Source organism: Melospiza melodia, chromosome 6 (genome assembly GCF_035770615.1).
Source record: "Melospiza melodia melodia isolate bMelMel2 chromosome 6, bMelMel2.pri, whole genome shotgun sequence".
Classification (NCBI taxonomy): domain Eukaryota; kingdom Metazoa; phylum Chordata; class Aves; order Passeriformes; family Passerellidae; genus Melospiza; species Melospiza melodia.
In genome coordinates, this window is record NC_086199.1 from 10,168,715 (window position 1) to 10,185,278 (window position 16,564).

Sequence of the window (16,564 nt, forward strand, 5' to 3'; positions counted from 1 at the left end):
TTATCACTGGCTTCAAATGCCATTGTCAGGAGGATTGCTCTGGGAGCTCTGCAGGCAGTTATGTCCCAGGAGACAGTGAAGCACCAGGGACTTTGCTTCATTTCTGTGGAACTCAGCATTTTTTTTGTGTAACTGCTGAGATTACTGAAGTGCATGAACTGACTTGAGCTGGACCAAAAGCCCACAATGATACTGGTCACAGAGAGTATTCTTTTGAGAAAACAAGGCAAGACACTGCTCTTAGTCCACTCACAAACTGAAGGAGCATCTGAATGCCAGAGGTGAAGCATTCATACTCCAGTGTGGCCTTGGGAGGGGAATGTGCAGGCCACAGAGAAACTTCAAAGGTCTTGAAATCATTGAGAACAGGGCACTTTTGGGAGATCTGGGCTTTTGTACTTTTTATCTCCAGCTACAGCACTGGAACAGTTTTGTGAATGTGGGGGGTTTGCTTGTGGTTTGGGTTTCTTTTTTAACAAATAAGGCATCCATCTAGTAGTAGTTTAATTAATGTAAGCTGTACCTTGCTAAGTAGTTCTAACACTGTAAACTCAGCTTGTGATTCCCAAATCCATTTTAGTTTGCCTTGAAACAATAAGTGTTTTCTAACTTAGCTTAATGTATGCTGTGATAACTTGGATTTCCTTGCCTTGGTTCCCTTCCCTGCCCCTGTGCTTGCTGAACACAATCCCAGAACCCCAGGTCAGCTGCACCTCTGTGTTTGTGCTTCAGGTGACGGACGCAGTGAGCGAGTCGGAAGCTGCTCAGTGCAGCTGCAGGTGAGTCACCCACACAGAGTGACAATGCCAAACACAGCAGCTCTGAGCCATTCTGATCTTTGTCACCCCAGGGTAAGCTACAAGATCATGTGAGGAGCACTGGGACATTTACCCAGCAATGCTGGATTTGCTGGAGATCAGCACTAGCTTGTGCTGTGAAGGGGAAGAAACTGTCACACACATTTACATTGTAATCCCTGATCACAGGTTAGCAGGAAAAATGCCCTGGAACAATGGCCTGAGTACCTGCTGACACCAGGGTATTTCTGCATCTTTCTCTGATGTAACTGCATGCACCTCCTGTCTACTTTAAAAATACAGCAGCCAAACCCTAGCAGCAAGCTTTGTTAGTGAGCTGAGGAAAAACCCAAAATAGTATCTTCTGACACCAAGATATTAATGTACATATTTGTTGTTTGAATCCTAACTATAACCTTGATTTACTGCATAAGCTGGGTGCTACATAAATGGGTGCTTGTGAGTAGTTCACTGTGTCCTTCAGATTCTGGAACTGACACAGAACAAGGATAAGGTTCAATTATTATTTTTGCCTGATTATCTTGTATTTATTTTACTGGAGAAATCGCACTTTTTCCAGGAAAAAAAATTGTTTTAAACCTTGAGTTGAAAGTCACACAAATGCAGTGTTCTGTTTACCCAACATTTCTAAATATACCTGCAAATGGAATCCAAGGCCAGCAGTTACACACTTCAAATATTAAAAGTTCAGTCATTTTTCTCGTGTGGTTTTCCTGTTGCAAGAGAGGCCTGTCCAGATGGAGGCAGGTATTCCCCCTAGCTGTAGTTGAAAGAATGACAGCTGTTCCGTGCAGAATCACTTCTCCTCCAGCTCTTTCCTTGCCAAAGGGAGAATCTAAGTTTTGTGAGTAAACCCTGTCACCTCTGTCTTCAAAGACCCATTGTTTTCAATGTTAGAGAATGTTAGAGAAACAATACCTGATGCCTTCTAGTGCAGTTTGGTTACAACAGAAAGTATTTCCTATGGAGTCCATGCATGCAGAAATGTGTAATGCTTCCCTTCCAGGGTGGTGGGCAGCAGAGTGACTCCAGCCCTGGGGATAACCTGGTCCAACCAGCTGCTGGTGAGGCTGATGGCCCGGCGGCTGTGGCTGCCCCAGCCCTCCCCTGCAGCAGCAGCAGCACCTGGCCCTGGCAGCAGGAGGACTTTAAGTGTTGTTTTTGCTCCTCATCTCCCTCCATCCTTCTGCTACTACACAGTGCAGCTGGAAGGTGTAAAAGGAATAAAGTAACACTTTTGCATAGTAAAGGCTCCTGCTCCAACAACGTACCAGGACTTTGCTTCAGGAAGAATTACTGGTGAAATGCAATTGTTCCTAGATGAGAGAAGCTGATGGTGAGGTCTGTGAACAATGGTATGGCTACATTTAGCCTTGTCTGCATTGTGCAGAATTGTCTTTTTACTCTTGGATATTCAGCTTTTCCTTGGGAGATGAGCACCCTGGAGGTTCTGAAGGAAAGGGAAGCTGTGGCCAGGTGGAGGCTGCACAATGGAGTGGGATGTAGCAATCCCCAGGATGGGGGAGATCTGATGTCTCATTTTATTCTAATAGCATGCTCATCTAGAAACAGCATTTACTGTAGTTTTGTACCCTGTTTCCAGACCCAACAGGACTTGAAATTCAACCAGTTTATGTTGCCTGCTGGTGGTTCTGGGTCTCATGCTGCCAATTAAGGATAGCCATTCTTTGTCACAAAGCAGCTGGCCTATTTTAAAACCATTTGTTATTAAGATTTTAAAGAAAACAATCCCATAAAGGTACTTTAACATATTACTGTAAGAATTAAAATTGCACTGCCTTTGTACTAGATGAGTGTATCTAGCTTCACAGAACTCTTTAAAAATTTTTAATGGTTCATTTCTACTCTTTTCCTGCTTTTCAGTCCCTTCCCTTCATAGCAAAAGCCTCTTTAGTCTCTTTTATTTGAAGGAGAGCAAACCACATCCCCCATCCCCTTGTTCTCTTTGCCCATTGCTGAAGCTGTGTAGCCTCAGGGCAAGCTCTGTGAGTTCTCCCTGATGCTCTGCCCTGCTCTGTGTTCTGCTAAATCAGCATTCTTCATGGGCTGCTGGGTTGGTGCCTCTCATGTCCTGTGTCCCTGCTGTGGGCTCTCAGCTCAGCCATGATCCTGAAGGGCACCTTCAGCTCTTTTCATCCAGTCAGATGCTATTGCTCTTCTGAGGTGATTTTTGTTTTTTAGTTAGAGCTTCACATGGGTATTCTTCCTGTCTTTTTGCTACTTGTCACGTTTTTCTGCTGTCCTCAGATCACTGCCATGCCATCCACTCTCCAATAGCTGAATTTTTCCTTTGCTCTGTTCCATGAGAAAGCAAGCCAGGTGGAGTTACACTGTCCAGAGGCCTCTGTTCTGTGGGTGCTGTCATGCTCTCTTGTATCACACACTCAGCAAGCTCTCACCTTTCCCCTCCTGCTGCTGGCACAGGCAGGAACTCCATGTGTGTCTGTGGGGTGGCATTGCTCAGGTTCCTTCTGGCCAGAAACCCTGTGTTTGTGAAAAGCTGCCTCCTCCTTCAGGACATTCACCCTCTTTCCATGTGCAAGCATGCAGCTGGGGAGCTGAAAGCTTTGTCTGGCTGTAAACTGCCTCAGCTGCAACTGTGGCAGATTTCTCAAGGGACCACTGAGTGTTACTCAAGGAAAAGAGACCCTGAGTGACTGCCTGGGGAGGTTCCAGAGGAGAACAGGCACAGCTTGAAGCTGAAGGAAGGAGTTTGTAAGCAAGCAGAAAGGATGAATTGCTTTCAGTGCCTTCTGCAACCCCTTCAGATGTCTCAGGGGCCCTTGTGCAAATAGCACAAGTTGTGTCCAAATCATTTTTGTAAAATGTCTTTAATTCTCTGTATTTGGAAATGATCTCACAGCTTCTTTTAATAAAATCCAACCATGGAACTTAGAAACCTTTGTCTCCTCTAAGGAAAATTGACAGGCAGGGCCACCTCCTCCCTAAAACCCTCACCTTCTGTGCCTCCTCCCTATCAACTTCAATCAAGGTCAGCTAAAGCAGCACAGGTGCCACTCCAGTTCTGTTCCTGCCCTGTGCCCCTGGGCTGGAACTGCAGCCAAGGCAGTGATCATCCCACTGTGGGACTGGGGAAAGCAGCCACACAGAGGTGCTGCTGCTTCATGGAGTCACCAAACCCAGCTGGTTATGCATTTACAGAGAAGCCTCATCAAATGCTGGGCTCCAGGCCCAGGAGTTTGCCTTGCTGTGAGCCATGTCCAGAACAGTGTGAAGCCCCCAATGGCTCAGTCATATTTTGATATTTTGATCAAAATCTGAGTCAATGATATTTTGATCACTCTTTTTTGCAACTTGCAAATGCTTGCTGGAATGGCCCTGAAGTGTTATAAGTGACAGATGGGTGTGCAATCAAAGTTCTCATTTACCTGGTGAAAAACACTTGTACCAACAAACAGAAGTAACATTTTGCCTGCTCAAGTGTTGTGTCTGTACCCTGTTGGTTTGTTGGTTATTTCTCTCCAGCTGTTTGTCTCCTGGCTCCTGAGCACACACAAACCCTGCAGTCTCAAATGCAGCTGAGCCCACTGAGGCTCACAGCCAACACCCAATCACTCCAGCTGCTCCCCCAGCCCTCAGTCCCACCCCAGCACAGCTCTGGGGCTGCAAACCCTCACAGGAACCCAACACAGCACCTGTCCATTGAAGCCTGTTTCAAAAGTGTTGAAAGGTGCTTAAGTTTTAATAAATGCAAATTAAGAACCTTCCCTTTATAGAGCTTTATTCATCTTTGGGTTTCACAACTGAGATTTGTATTCTATACAAGGAAAAAAAATGGAAGTAGTTTTTACAAAGAAGATTTACAGTCTAGAATGTATTAAGTCTTTATCCTGCAAGACTACTTAAATATTCTTCTACACTTCAAAAGAAATGTTAAATGACACTTGAGAAACTATGGTTCCCTAAATATTTCTCATTTACAAGCAGATGTAAAGGAAGTGTTGCAACTTCCCTGTGAACACAAGCACCCTCCCAGCGTGGGCCTTTGCACCTCTACCAGACCCCCACACTCTGTTTGGCTTCTTGCTTTCTTGTTTCAGGTTTTTTAACAACTGACCTCAACTATTCAGTGTACTGGCACAATTGTGAATGGTTTTAGGGGAAAAAAACAATCCAATGTAGATGTTTGAGATACTCCTCAATTCTAAATATTTACACACACACAGCCCTGTGTACTTCTGTAAATCCATGACAATGAAACTAAACTTGTCAGCATCAGATCTGTTAACATTTATTCTCTCAGTACAGACTAACAGGACCAAAAATGCCACTCCTGGCAGCCTTCAGACACAACGTGTGCCCTACATAACAAAAACCAACTATCAGCAACTGCTGTGAACACAACTGGCAATGCAGCACTGCACACACCTTTTATTAGATATTTACAACACAATCATACCATCTGCAAAATCTCTGGACTCAAATTATACAATTTACATAAAAATACTTCTCAAGCTCAAAGCCATTTTAATTTACTAATAAGGAGTGCTTGGGGGATGAAGGTGTCATTTACTGTGAGCACAAACTGTAGATAACTGACTCTTTTTGCATTGTGACCACAGCAGCAGGTCAGTTACTCCTCCAGAAGAGGAGCCAATCATGAAACAATTACATTTTACAAGACTATTCAGTAAGCTCTAAACTCAAGACTGAATTTTGCCAATATAGCACACAGCCAGAGACAGAAGGGTAACAGGCACCTTTCCATCAGGAACAATTCCATGGACAATCCATCCCCCATCCTGCTGTACACCAGACTCACCACTGATGTGGGAGAATCTGAGTCCCAACATGGAGTCCTCATCACCTTTTCATTCAAGTTCACCTTTAAAATTTTAGTTAAGACCAAAAATGCCAGATTAAAACCACAACTGCACTGTTGCAGTTTTCCTAACAAGGTGTCTGTCAATTTTGAAGGTCTTTTCTGGTTTTCCATTTCATCAGAGCTGCTGATTTAATTTGGTGCTGAAGACATCCCAGAATTATATAACTGGATATTCTGGATATATTCTTTATGCAGACTCTTAGCTATAACTGCAACCTTACAAAAAGAAATCCAGGAAGAAAATCTTGCATAAAAGTGAACTGAGAAGCTGTCTGAAATACAAACGTACATAAACCATGTCCTGACAGTAACTCATCCATGCTTACAGGGAATGTTGACTTTGATTTGGTTTGTGTTTTTTAAAAGTTCTCAAACTGCTAACAGCTCACTGGCTCCTAACAGTAAGGCCTTGGCTACTATTCTCAGGGATTATGGATTAAAGAACTCTTGAAATTTGTTTGTTCCCAGAAAAAAAAATGAACCTCTTAAATATAAAAGTTGTTTAATGTGCATTAGCTCAACAATTTAACCTTCCATCACACTTTAAAATACTACACAAAGGATTAGAACATTTAAAAGCACAGTATTAGTAATGCCACCACCAGCAAGATCTTGACCAGGAAATTTCCCTCACCATCACCCTCTACAAACCACAGTCTTGCACTTTCAAACTTACTGTACATTGTCATTTGGCATGGTTACATAACTTATTGCTTATTTACACAGGGCTGGGGGTTTGAGAAGTTGCAAAGAATTCTGTTTCAAAGCTGAATGTGGGAATCACATCCTTCAGTTTAAATAATTCCTTACTACCAAAACATTTTGTGTCTGAATAGTTCTGTGGGTTTTTTTGGAGACTCCAGTGGGGTGGGGGCTGCACAAGGGCCCCCCTGGCCTGGCAGCCTGACCTGGATCTTTGAGCAAAGCCAGCCCAGTCAGCCAGCAGGGCCACAGAGCACGTTTTACTTTGGGGGGGGGGGGAAAGAAGTATATATATTACATATTTTTTAATATAAAAAGCTCTTAATAAAAAGATTAAAACTCAAGAGTCAACATTATATGAGTATCTATTGTTAAGATAAACGAGCAACAACCTGTTCCTGCTCAGGTTCATTAAGGAATTGCACTATGTGCTAAAACTTCTACAAAATGATTAGCAGCATTGTCTCTCAGCATTCCTACACTGTCTCTAAAGCAGGTGCACCATGCACGGCTCCCTCTGCAGAGGTGCTCAGACGGTACCTCCTGGTAAACACTGGCAAGTGCATTACACAGACAACTTCTGCAGCAGTTACTGTAACCAACTCAGAACCAGGTGCAAACCCAGTCAGAAACTCCTACTAAGTACTAGTTCTAATTACTTTTCACAGCCTGTTCAAATACTAAAACTTTCCTATGTTCTTGTATTTTATCTTCAGTTGGTGCTGACTTTGAATGAATTTTCCAGCTTTTCCCAAAGTTAATTTTGTTCGACATTTTCCAACTCACAACTATGACCACAAATACATTTTTACACACACTGCTTGTTTTTTTTTTTACTTTCTTATCCAACTTCACACAAATAGGAATTTTTACAAAAGATGAACAAAATTACAAGCTTTACAGAAAAGCAAAAGGAAATCCTAAGGTCTGTAAAATCCTTAAAGCATACATACATACTTTGTTCCAGCAGCAGTCCTGTATACAGACAGCACATATATATTAACCTGTAACATGGATATGTGGTCACACAGGTCACTTACAGCCTCTGAGTGCTTCCACGAGGGCCTCAGCAGGGAGTGGTCCTTGCAGAGCAGCCACTCCACAGTGTGACATCCTGGCGTGCAGTGCCTGCTTCTGCTGTCACCAGCTGGTGTGGAAAAAGGCAGGATTTGGGATCAGCATAAGGAAATGTTGGGCACTTTCAGCAAACACAGAATGGGATTGTGAATTCCAGTGGACAAGCGAGAAAGTCAACCTGAGGCTCGATGCTCCCCTGAAAGCAGCAGCAGCTGCTCTGGGACAGTTGCAGTCCAAAACTTGAGTATTCTTCAATCACACAAAGTAAAGGATTTTTTCCATTTCTCCTGATGTACACAAACCATCCTATATCCATTGACTATTGTGGCCTAAGACTTGCAACATCAGAAGTTATGGTCACAGGTGTTGCTGCTTATTCTATCTAAGTGTAACTCACCCCCAGCCATCACTTTGTAAGATTTAATAGCTCAGTCTAGTGGTCAAGTCAGTCATGTCTAAGTGCTGTTTGCTAGCCAAGGCTTCTACCATTACAAGAATCAGCAGTGCAAGGGCAAACCCACCACTACAGAATGCTGAACTGGAATTTTTACAGTAATGCACATAAATTTATCCATTTCTCATTCCAGCACTGCATGGATTTACTGCCACACAGTTTGCTTATATTTTCCAACACCAATGCATTTTGGTACACATTAAATGTGTTTGTTTTCTTACTCTTCTTTTTTTTTTTTGGCTGCTGTAATAGTCAGATCTATTAAAGAAATTAATGTAAGTAGCATGAACAGGGGCAGTGCAATGAGCAATACCTATCTATAGTTTTCCCTTAGAAGAAAACACTCATTAATGCTGTGTTTAAAATTGTCCCTATTTCAAAAGTAAAAACAGCAGTCCATTGGAAAAAGACCAACAACATCTACAAACTAGGTGTTCCTATGGACAAGGATGAGGAACCAAAGCTTTGAAGGTCTCAGTGCTTCTTTATTCACAAGGAATATTAGCTAGCTTCTGTCCAGCTCTCAGTGTGCCAGATCAGAATGACTGACACTCAGAGCTCGCGAGTCTGTCAGACAATTATTTCGTTCCTGCGTGAAGGGGAAAAAAACAAACAAAGAAATTAAGCACATGTCCAGATAGTTCAAGCAAACAAACAAAGTACCAGTTTTAACAAATGGGAACAAACATAGGGAACTACTGAGAATCATTCATGCTGGATAGGGAGATGCTTTCCAGAGTCCAATAAACATCTTTTTCCCCAATTTTTAACTAGCAATACTATAAACACCCTTACAATCCAGCCTAAGCCTCAGAAATGCAAGAGCCCATTTATGGGAATTGCCATGGGTATGGATAGTGGAGGGACCACAAAAGTTCACAAGAAGAAAGAACTGATTTTACTACTGGGTTGTACAACCAACAAAAATCCCCTCCTCTGGAAGTGACACCAGTTTAACACACTGGGGACCCATCCAGTCAGGGGCACCTGGGACACAGCTCTGTGACACCCTTGGCACTGTGGCTGCAGAGAATTGTGCTTTACCCTGGACTGGTTTTGGCTGAACTTCACCCTGAGCAAAGTTTTGCTCACACTTTAACCACAGAGAACTCTGCAGCACATTCATCAGGATCACACAGCTCCACCACCTCTACACCACTGGGGAGTGCAACCAGAGCCACAGCTGGGGCCTCCCTGCTGCTACTTTAGGAGATGGTGATGAAGATCCTCACCTACAGTTTTGTTAGTAGAGAAGCAATTTTATCCTCCTAAAATTAGTAGCAGTTACTGTGTTAGTAAAACACACAGCAGTGTTTAGAAGAACATTGCTCACTCATTTGACAATTTAAACAGTGATTTGTTAGGTAAAAACAGGCAATGAGGAATAGCACTTGGGCACACCATGAACAGTTAAGCAAAATAAGTTTTTATATTAGCAGAAGCACAACACAGATCAGACAAACTTTTGAGACTGCTCCTGTGCCACCTCAGAAACAACTGAAGTGTTTAAGGGCACCTGGTAACATACAGCAATTACAATGACAGGGCTCTTTGCAATAAATGGGCTGAATTAAAAAATATTGAAAATATTGGGCTTTAACAGTTCTTCCATTTTTAAGTTGCTTTTACAAGAATGTAATATTCCATAAGCTTTATATCCACTGTGATAGAAGTCCAAAGCAAGAGACTGCTTGGTATCATAAAAGCCAATGCTCTTTCCTGGTTAGACTTGAACCCTTTCTTAAAATTAATCATAATTCACCAAAGTGTCAGAGAATGATGCCTTAAGCACAGCCTTCAAACACCTTACTGAAGTAGGATCTTACAATCACTGTGAGGTTGTTGGGTTATTATTTATCACACTCTTTTCATCCCAAACCCTACTAACAGTATTTATTTTTGTAAGAGTATTGTAGGGCTTCTTACTTGAAAATGATCTTCAGTAGCCTTGCCACCCATGTTAAGAACATTCAGAGAACTGGCACGCTTCATGCTGCAACCAGGACAGTGAACATGCAAGGATAAACTGATCAGAATGGCTGAAAACTACAGCTCTAAAAACACAAGTACAACAATGAGCAATGCACAGTGAAGGGAGTGGGAACAACGCCTCAAAACTGATGTGAGGCACAGCCTTTAGGGTAACAACTACACAACTTCAAACAGATTTGCACTCACTTCTAATTACATACAAACCCCCCCGAAATTACATGTTCCTGGGAGCTTAAACATTTCAGGCAACTGATTTAACTCAAAATCTCAATTTTAAAGCATATCAAATTAATACAGTGACTTACACTGAGTTTTAATTAATAATTAATTAATTATCAGTTTCAATTTTGAGTGGCTTCTTACAAAAGCATCAAAACATTCAAACAGTTTAGGAAAAAACATCTGAAAGATGACTTTGTTGTGTAGGCAGCATTTACCTTGAAAAATCTACAACAGAAGTTAGTTTGGTACTTTCTGCCTCATTTAGCTAAGCCTTCAGAATAAATTTTTAAAAGCATTTTAAAATGTTTTATTTTAAGTATTTCAAAGTGAAAGGAAATAAGATGGGTTGCTGCTGTTAACTTTGGTTGTGCTTTTGGCTTTACAACACTCCAAGCAGTGGAAACATGGACTCTGGAATACAGTATGGAAAGCAATGGAAAAGGGGAAAAAATTCATCACCAACCAGGAGCTACTACAGTCAAAATATCACTGCATTAACTGCAGTATCTGCTGCTCTTTCAAATGAGAATTAATTTGTAGGTAAATAATTTACCTCCATTTCTCAAATAGACACAAAATTTAACAAAAAATTTTTTCAAGTTTTTGAATCATGAAATTCACAGTCAGCCCTAAGACTCCTACCATGGGATGTCTGATGTCCTTCACACCAGTGCCTGTCCACTCCTCAGAATATTCTGCATTTGCTCTGATTTTTCACGAGCTCTTTACCTATTTCAGAACTAAATGAGAGCTCTGAATACATATTTGATGAACTGGTCACAAGACAATGAGCCCCAACCCTGCAGTGCTACCTGCAGCTCAGGACAACTAGCTAAAGCAAACTTTCCAATGCCTTCCAGTAACATGGGAAGGTTTTTCCATACACATCACATTGGATATTAACCAGATTTCCTTCCTACTGAAGCAACACTGCTCACAGTCAAAGCACAAGTTTGAAATGCTTTGGTAAAGCAAAAGCTGAGCAGGACAATGAACCAAAACATGAGGCAGCAGCTTCCACACAGCACAGCCTGGCTGGTTCTCCCAGCACTAGATCTGGGTGTTCCAAAGCCAGAAGCACAGAATTTACAATATCTGACATGAGTGTTAGCAACAACAAAGCAAGGACTCATGCATGGTGTACACCTCTCATTTATTCAAGGAAACAGGTACAACAGGGGTTATATATGGAAGTCAAAGGAAGTTAATCTGTAAAACAAACAAAATGTTACAGAAAACTCTCCAAAAGAGCACAAAGGTTTATGGAAAACATTCCAGGGAAACAGAAAATCCACCAGTAGAAGTTCACACGGGTGTTTTAGGTTCTTGCTAAAGTGCCAATTAAAAAAAGAATATTAATACCTGAGATACTACTTTGTTTGTGGGTTGGTCTTTTGTTTGTTTGGGTTTGTTTAAATCAACACTTTTAAGAACTTTAAGTCTAGCAATTGCACTTTTGTTCCCTCCATGTTACAAACATGACTCCACAAAGAACATGCAGGAATTTTTTTTGTGCATAAGTAATAGCAATAATGAAAGCTTGATTTTTCCTTTTAGATTAGAGATCTTAACTGTTCTGCTGTGTGGTCATTATTTTTGAAGTGACAAAATAAAGAACACCAAATAATCAAAGTAAATTATTACAGAACTGAATTCTCTAAAGAACTGATACCTTGCTTCAGATATTGCATGTTTCAAAGAGCAGTTTTAAGATACTTATTTGTCAAAAAAGGCATTTGCAGGACTGTAAAGAAACAATCTCCCTGATGAGCTTTCCATTTCATTCTCTTCAACCTTCTGTATCAAGTAACAACATGGACACTAAGTCCTTCCTTCATCCTGTGAGTCATTGCTATTCAAGTATTTCTCACTCTGCTCACACCAGCACTGTCAATTGCTATTTAGAGAAGCAGAGTACAAACAAGAGGTGTAAATCAAGTTCTAAGTAAAGCCTTCCTCGAGACACAGGCAGGGAATGCACTGGCAAGGAGGGAGGCACAGAAGTGTTCTGCCTGGAGTGGCTGCCTTCACAGCAAGGATGATTTATGCTTGTGCTGTCTGTATTGAAGTATTCAGCTGTCAAACACACTAAAACCCAAAGGTCTGCATGGTAACAACTGAATATGCCTTTTGCTACACTCAGAGGAAGAAAAAAAATAATTCTATTCATTTAAGTTTCTTCACAAAATGAAATCAAAATGTTTTCTTGGAATACCAATATGTAAGCTATGCTTCATGACCTACAAAGCTGGTGTTTAATACCAGAAGTTTCTGCATCTGTTATTAAAACCAGCTAATATAAATCAGGATTTAAAAACTCTGTTTACTACAAGAACAGAAATTACAGCATTTATTGTTCTATACACAGGAAGTGCCTATCTACAGAAAAGCCTGGCAATATAATACACTTATTGTAAGTTTTATTCCTTGAGAACTATGGTGACATCTAAAAACAAGATAATTTTGTCAGAAAGGGAAAGCAAGGAAGATACAGCTTTGCTTTCAGTTTTGTTTCACATTAATGCCTCCATCTGAGGAAATCTCATCTGGTGCTCCAGAGCCCAGGGTGCAGCTCATGTCAGCCTGGGGACAGGACTCTGCCCAGCTAACACAGCTCAGAGGCAGACAATAACAGGGCAGGTGAGCTCTCACAGGCACTGCAAAGCCAAACATCTCCAGTTCTATGTGAGCATCATTTTCTACACCCAAAACATGGAGTTATTTACCTGCAGAAAGAGCTAGCTATAAATACTACGGAGAATAAGGAATAAACCTCCTGGCTTTTGTGAAACTGAAAGCCTTTCCACATCTCACAAAAATGAGGAGAAAATGCAAATTCAGCTATGGATAAATGTATCTATTCGTACAACAATACACCTGAACTATGATGTATGAACTCTGGACAGAATTGAATAGAAACAGAAAACCAATGTATAAAGCTGCTAATACTGCAGAAAAAGAAGGAAATCTCCCTTTTATCCTATTTTGGCTTGCCTTTGTTTTCCCTAAAGCATTTTACATTTACATATTTCATTCTTCTAATCTTGTGCTTTCCATAGTTTATTCCCAACCTCTTATCTCAGAGGTAGTTCTTAATGATGGATCAATAAATGCAAAGGAATTTTGGCCTTCAATTCTATTCAATGCCTTCCACATGAAGTGTTTGGCAGTGAAATTTTAAGTAACAACTCTAAAATTCAGATCAGGCTGAATTTGAAACAGATATGCAAGGAAGATAATTCTACATGTACTGCTGCTATTGTAGATAATTCTGCATGTTTTACAGCCATAAAAACAATAAGACAAATTTTCTGGAGCACTTCCAGAAACACAGTGAGACCTTGCCTCCAGGTCACTGTCTTAACTAATACCATCATCATCATCATCTACTACATTACTCAGATTCAGCTGCTCCATCAGAAGCTACCCCAAGTTCTCCAATATGACTGTTTTAAAGCACAAATTCACACTGTCACTTTCAAATTCACACTACAACTAAATAAGTTGTAGTTTTTCACAACAAGGGCAAAAACCCTGTAAAATTGACTGCAATTGTGTTGGGGGTGAGGGGAACACCCAGAAGTGCCACTATGAAAAGTAGCAGGTCCATTTTAACATTTCAACTTCTCTGCAGCAGCCATTAAGTGATGAATGGTTTTATGGATTTATAAGAAATATTACATTAAAATCCATCATCATATGGCAAGTTGGCAAGAGTGAGCAGTCACACTCAGTAAATGTGGATTTTTACCAGATTTCATTGGAGCCAAAATGTTAGTAAGATGCACAACTAGGCTCAAGTTTTTTCAACTTCTCCTCTGCTCTCTGACATCTGAGTCTTCCAAAATCAGAAACCAAGAGGGGCTTCAGTTGGTAATTCTCTTTATGCTCACAGCAACATATAAAGTTATATCAAGAATATATCAAGATACTAAGCTATTTCGAGAATGTTAGTTGCAGGTTTAGTGTATTCAGGCTTTTACTGTAAAAATCAGTAATATTTATTATTCTCCACTGCTGTGTGAAAAGAATAATTTTGCAGGTAATTAACATTTATCAGTAGTTCTATGAAGCTTTTCTAATCTTCAAGTAGCTAAAGCAACAAAAAAAATAATTAATAGAGTTAATTCTTACAAGGAAATATAAATCCTCAGATGTTACAGAACTTACAATGGAAGTTTGGAAGTTTAAGAAGTTATTTCCTATTTTATTTTTCTTTAAGACATAGCTGTGTCTGCTATGCAGCTAGCTAAGCAGGGAAGGGAACACTGCCCTGGGAGCTCCCCTGGGCTGCAGTGGGGCACAGAGCAAGGGACAGAGCACAGCCAAGAGCAGATAAGGAATTACCCTGGGTTCTTTGGTTCACTGTCCCGGGAATTGCCTCCCTTCAGCTTCCTAACCAGCTTCTCACTGCTGCGCCTAAGGGAGGCTCGGAGCTTGCTAAAGGAGCCACTGCGCTTTAGGGATCCAGTGCCATCCTGAAAGAAATGAACACATGTGAAACTGCAGGAGCTGCTGCCCTCCCCCAGCCTGCCCTGAAAACAGCTCAGGCATGAATTAGTACTTTTTAATTGCTATTAATATATGCTCATACTGTATACATTTACCTAAACATGTAATTCCATACAGCTACGACTTTACCGAAGCAAAAGGGTTCCTTCCAAAGTGCAACAAAGATTTCTAAATGTGAACGCATGCCCGAGCCACAATTCTTCATTAATAAAGCCCCACCACAATAGTCCAACTATTCACCACCACCATTTCATATGAGCACACCATGGTTACAGAGTACGAGCCCCAAGCAAAAGCATTCCATCATCTTTCTACATATCTACATTACTTGCAAACATGTTTAACCTTAAAATCCTTAAACAAAAATATTTCTGATCAGAAATACTTATAGTCAAATTCCTGTGCTTCATTTTTAATTTTTACCAAAAAAGTAAACCACAATGAAATTCATTTTTCATACATTGCATTCATGTTTTACACTGCTGTGCTGACCCAGAGTGACCACGATTCTATTTTTAAATGTTTTTGCTCTTGCAAAACCCCAACAGTTTAGTAAGATTAGAAGTGACCACTTCCTACTCCACAGAAAACCTATGTGATTATGAAAGAAGAGTTGAAAAAGAAAAAAGCACTACTAAGCAAAGACAGACACCTGAGTTGGAGTGAGTTTATTAGAAGTTAGAAAGACAAATACACAAATCACTGAACACCAAGATTAGTAGAGAAAAGCATAATTGCCAAAATCTCACACAAAGACTAAACAGCAATGCTACTTTAGAATAATTGTAAGTGAAGACATCCAGAGTTCCATATTGATGTTAACCATATAATAGGTCTCTAAATACATTTTAAAGCACTTGGAGAACATGCTTTACTTTTACGGGTTTGGTTTTTCTCCTGTAAAGATCACCATCATGCCATTTCAATAATACCTTGTGTGATACTTTTAACTACCTTTATTCCATAGTGAACAGCTACTTATAAAGGTCATTGTTACTTGTTTGGTTTTTTTTTCTTACTAATGTATTACACAGCAAATGGTTGTAGTAACATTTGGTATGACTAGATACATATCTGGCAAAGCTACACAGGTACAGAAATAGAAAACCAAAAATGACACCAGCACTGAAGGAATGGCCAGTTTACAGGGAAGTGTAGCTCTGACAAGAATCTTAAGGGGTTTGCTAAAACACAGCAGTCAGTACTGAAGAGAGAAGTTAAAGCTTGAAGATGGTGCACGCCCGTCATGCAGGAGACAGTATAAGAATCACAAAAGGCATCTAGGCCTGTCAGAAATGGAGAGAGAAAAACTGAATGAAACTGTTGGGAAAAATTCAACAGTTTTCAATTTTGAGCAGTTAGTTTACAGTATTTCTAGGTCATGTTCAAAACTTGTTTTTTTTTCCAGAGTAATTATTTGGACAGCCCTTAAGTACAAAGTGCAGGCCCTTGCAATTACCAGAACCTACATCTTCATGCAGTTTCACCTACATCACTGAGATGGGACTGACAAATGAGCATGACTGATGCTGTGCATTCAAATTAGAATTTGTGTGAAACACAAAACACCTTTAACAAGAAATAGCTTTGCTATTACATTTCAGAAACAAAAAAAAAAAAGGATTTTTTTTCAGCTGACATTCACAAAAAAAAGGAAAACAAAATAAAAAAGGAAAAATAATAGAGCAAAGTGCATTCATTTCAGCTTTAACTTCTGTCAGGAATTTTCCTTGAAACAAAAGTGCAAGAAGAAAGAGGTATTCACCTAACCTCCAGACAAAATTCTCATCATTCCCTTAAGGAACTAGAATCCAACTGGCCTGGGTCAGTTCACTTTCACAAGTATTTTTAGAACATATCTGTGTTTTTGTCTATATTTATAATCCAAGTGGAATTTTCTCTACTGTCCCTAATGCAGTG

At 40.4% G+C, this 16,564-nt stretch overlaps 2 protein-coding genes across 11 annotated transcripts in view; one reads left to right on the forward strand and one right to left on the reverse strand.

The window, feature by feature from the left end:
• Positions 1 to 16,564, forward strand: part of XRCC3 (X-ray repair cross complementing 3) — a 42,924-nt gene that overhangs the window by 8,597 nt on the left and 17,763 nt on the right. Inside the window, exons 7-8 of one of the 2 annotated variants that reach the window (XM_063159864.1) lie at positions 733 to 779; positions 1,825 to 3,738. In XM_063159864.1, coding sequence (XP_063015934.1) covers positions 733 to 779; positions 1,825 to 2,050 — 273 coding nt within the window. In that variant the 3' untranslated portion in view covers positions 2,051 to 3,738. Of the gene's footprint in view, positions 1 to 732; positions 780 to 1,824; positions 3,739 to 16,564 lie in introns of those variants that run through there. The other variant, XM_063159865.1, reaches the window with a different exon arrangement.
• Positions 8,142 to 16,564, reverse strand: part of KLC1 (kinesin light chain 1) — a 43,289-nt gene continuing 34,866 nt past the window's right edge. For 4 of the 9 annotated variants that reach the window (XM_063159856.1, XM_063159854.1, XM_063159855.1 and 1 more), the window contains exons 14-16: positions 14,480 to 14,610; positions 9,845 to 9,911; positions 8,142 to 8,507 (exon numbers count right to left, since the gene is read on the reverse strand). In XM_063159856.1, coding sequence (XP_063015926.1) covers positions 8,442 to 8,507; positions 9,845 to 9,911; positions 14,480 to 14,610 — 264 coding nt within the window. In that variant the 3' untranslated portion in view covers positions 8,142 to 8,441. Of the gene's footprint in view, positions 8,508 to 9,844; positions 9,912 to 14,479; positions 14,611 to 15,297; positions 15,931 to 16,564 lie in introns of those variants that run through there. The other 5 variants (XM_063159862.1, XM_063159860.1, XM_063159861.1 and 2 more) reach the window with 2 other exon arrangements.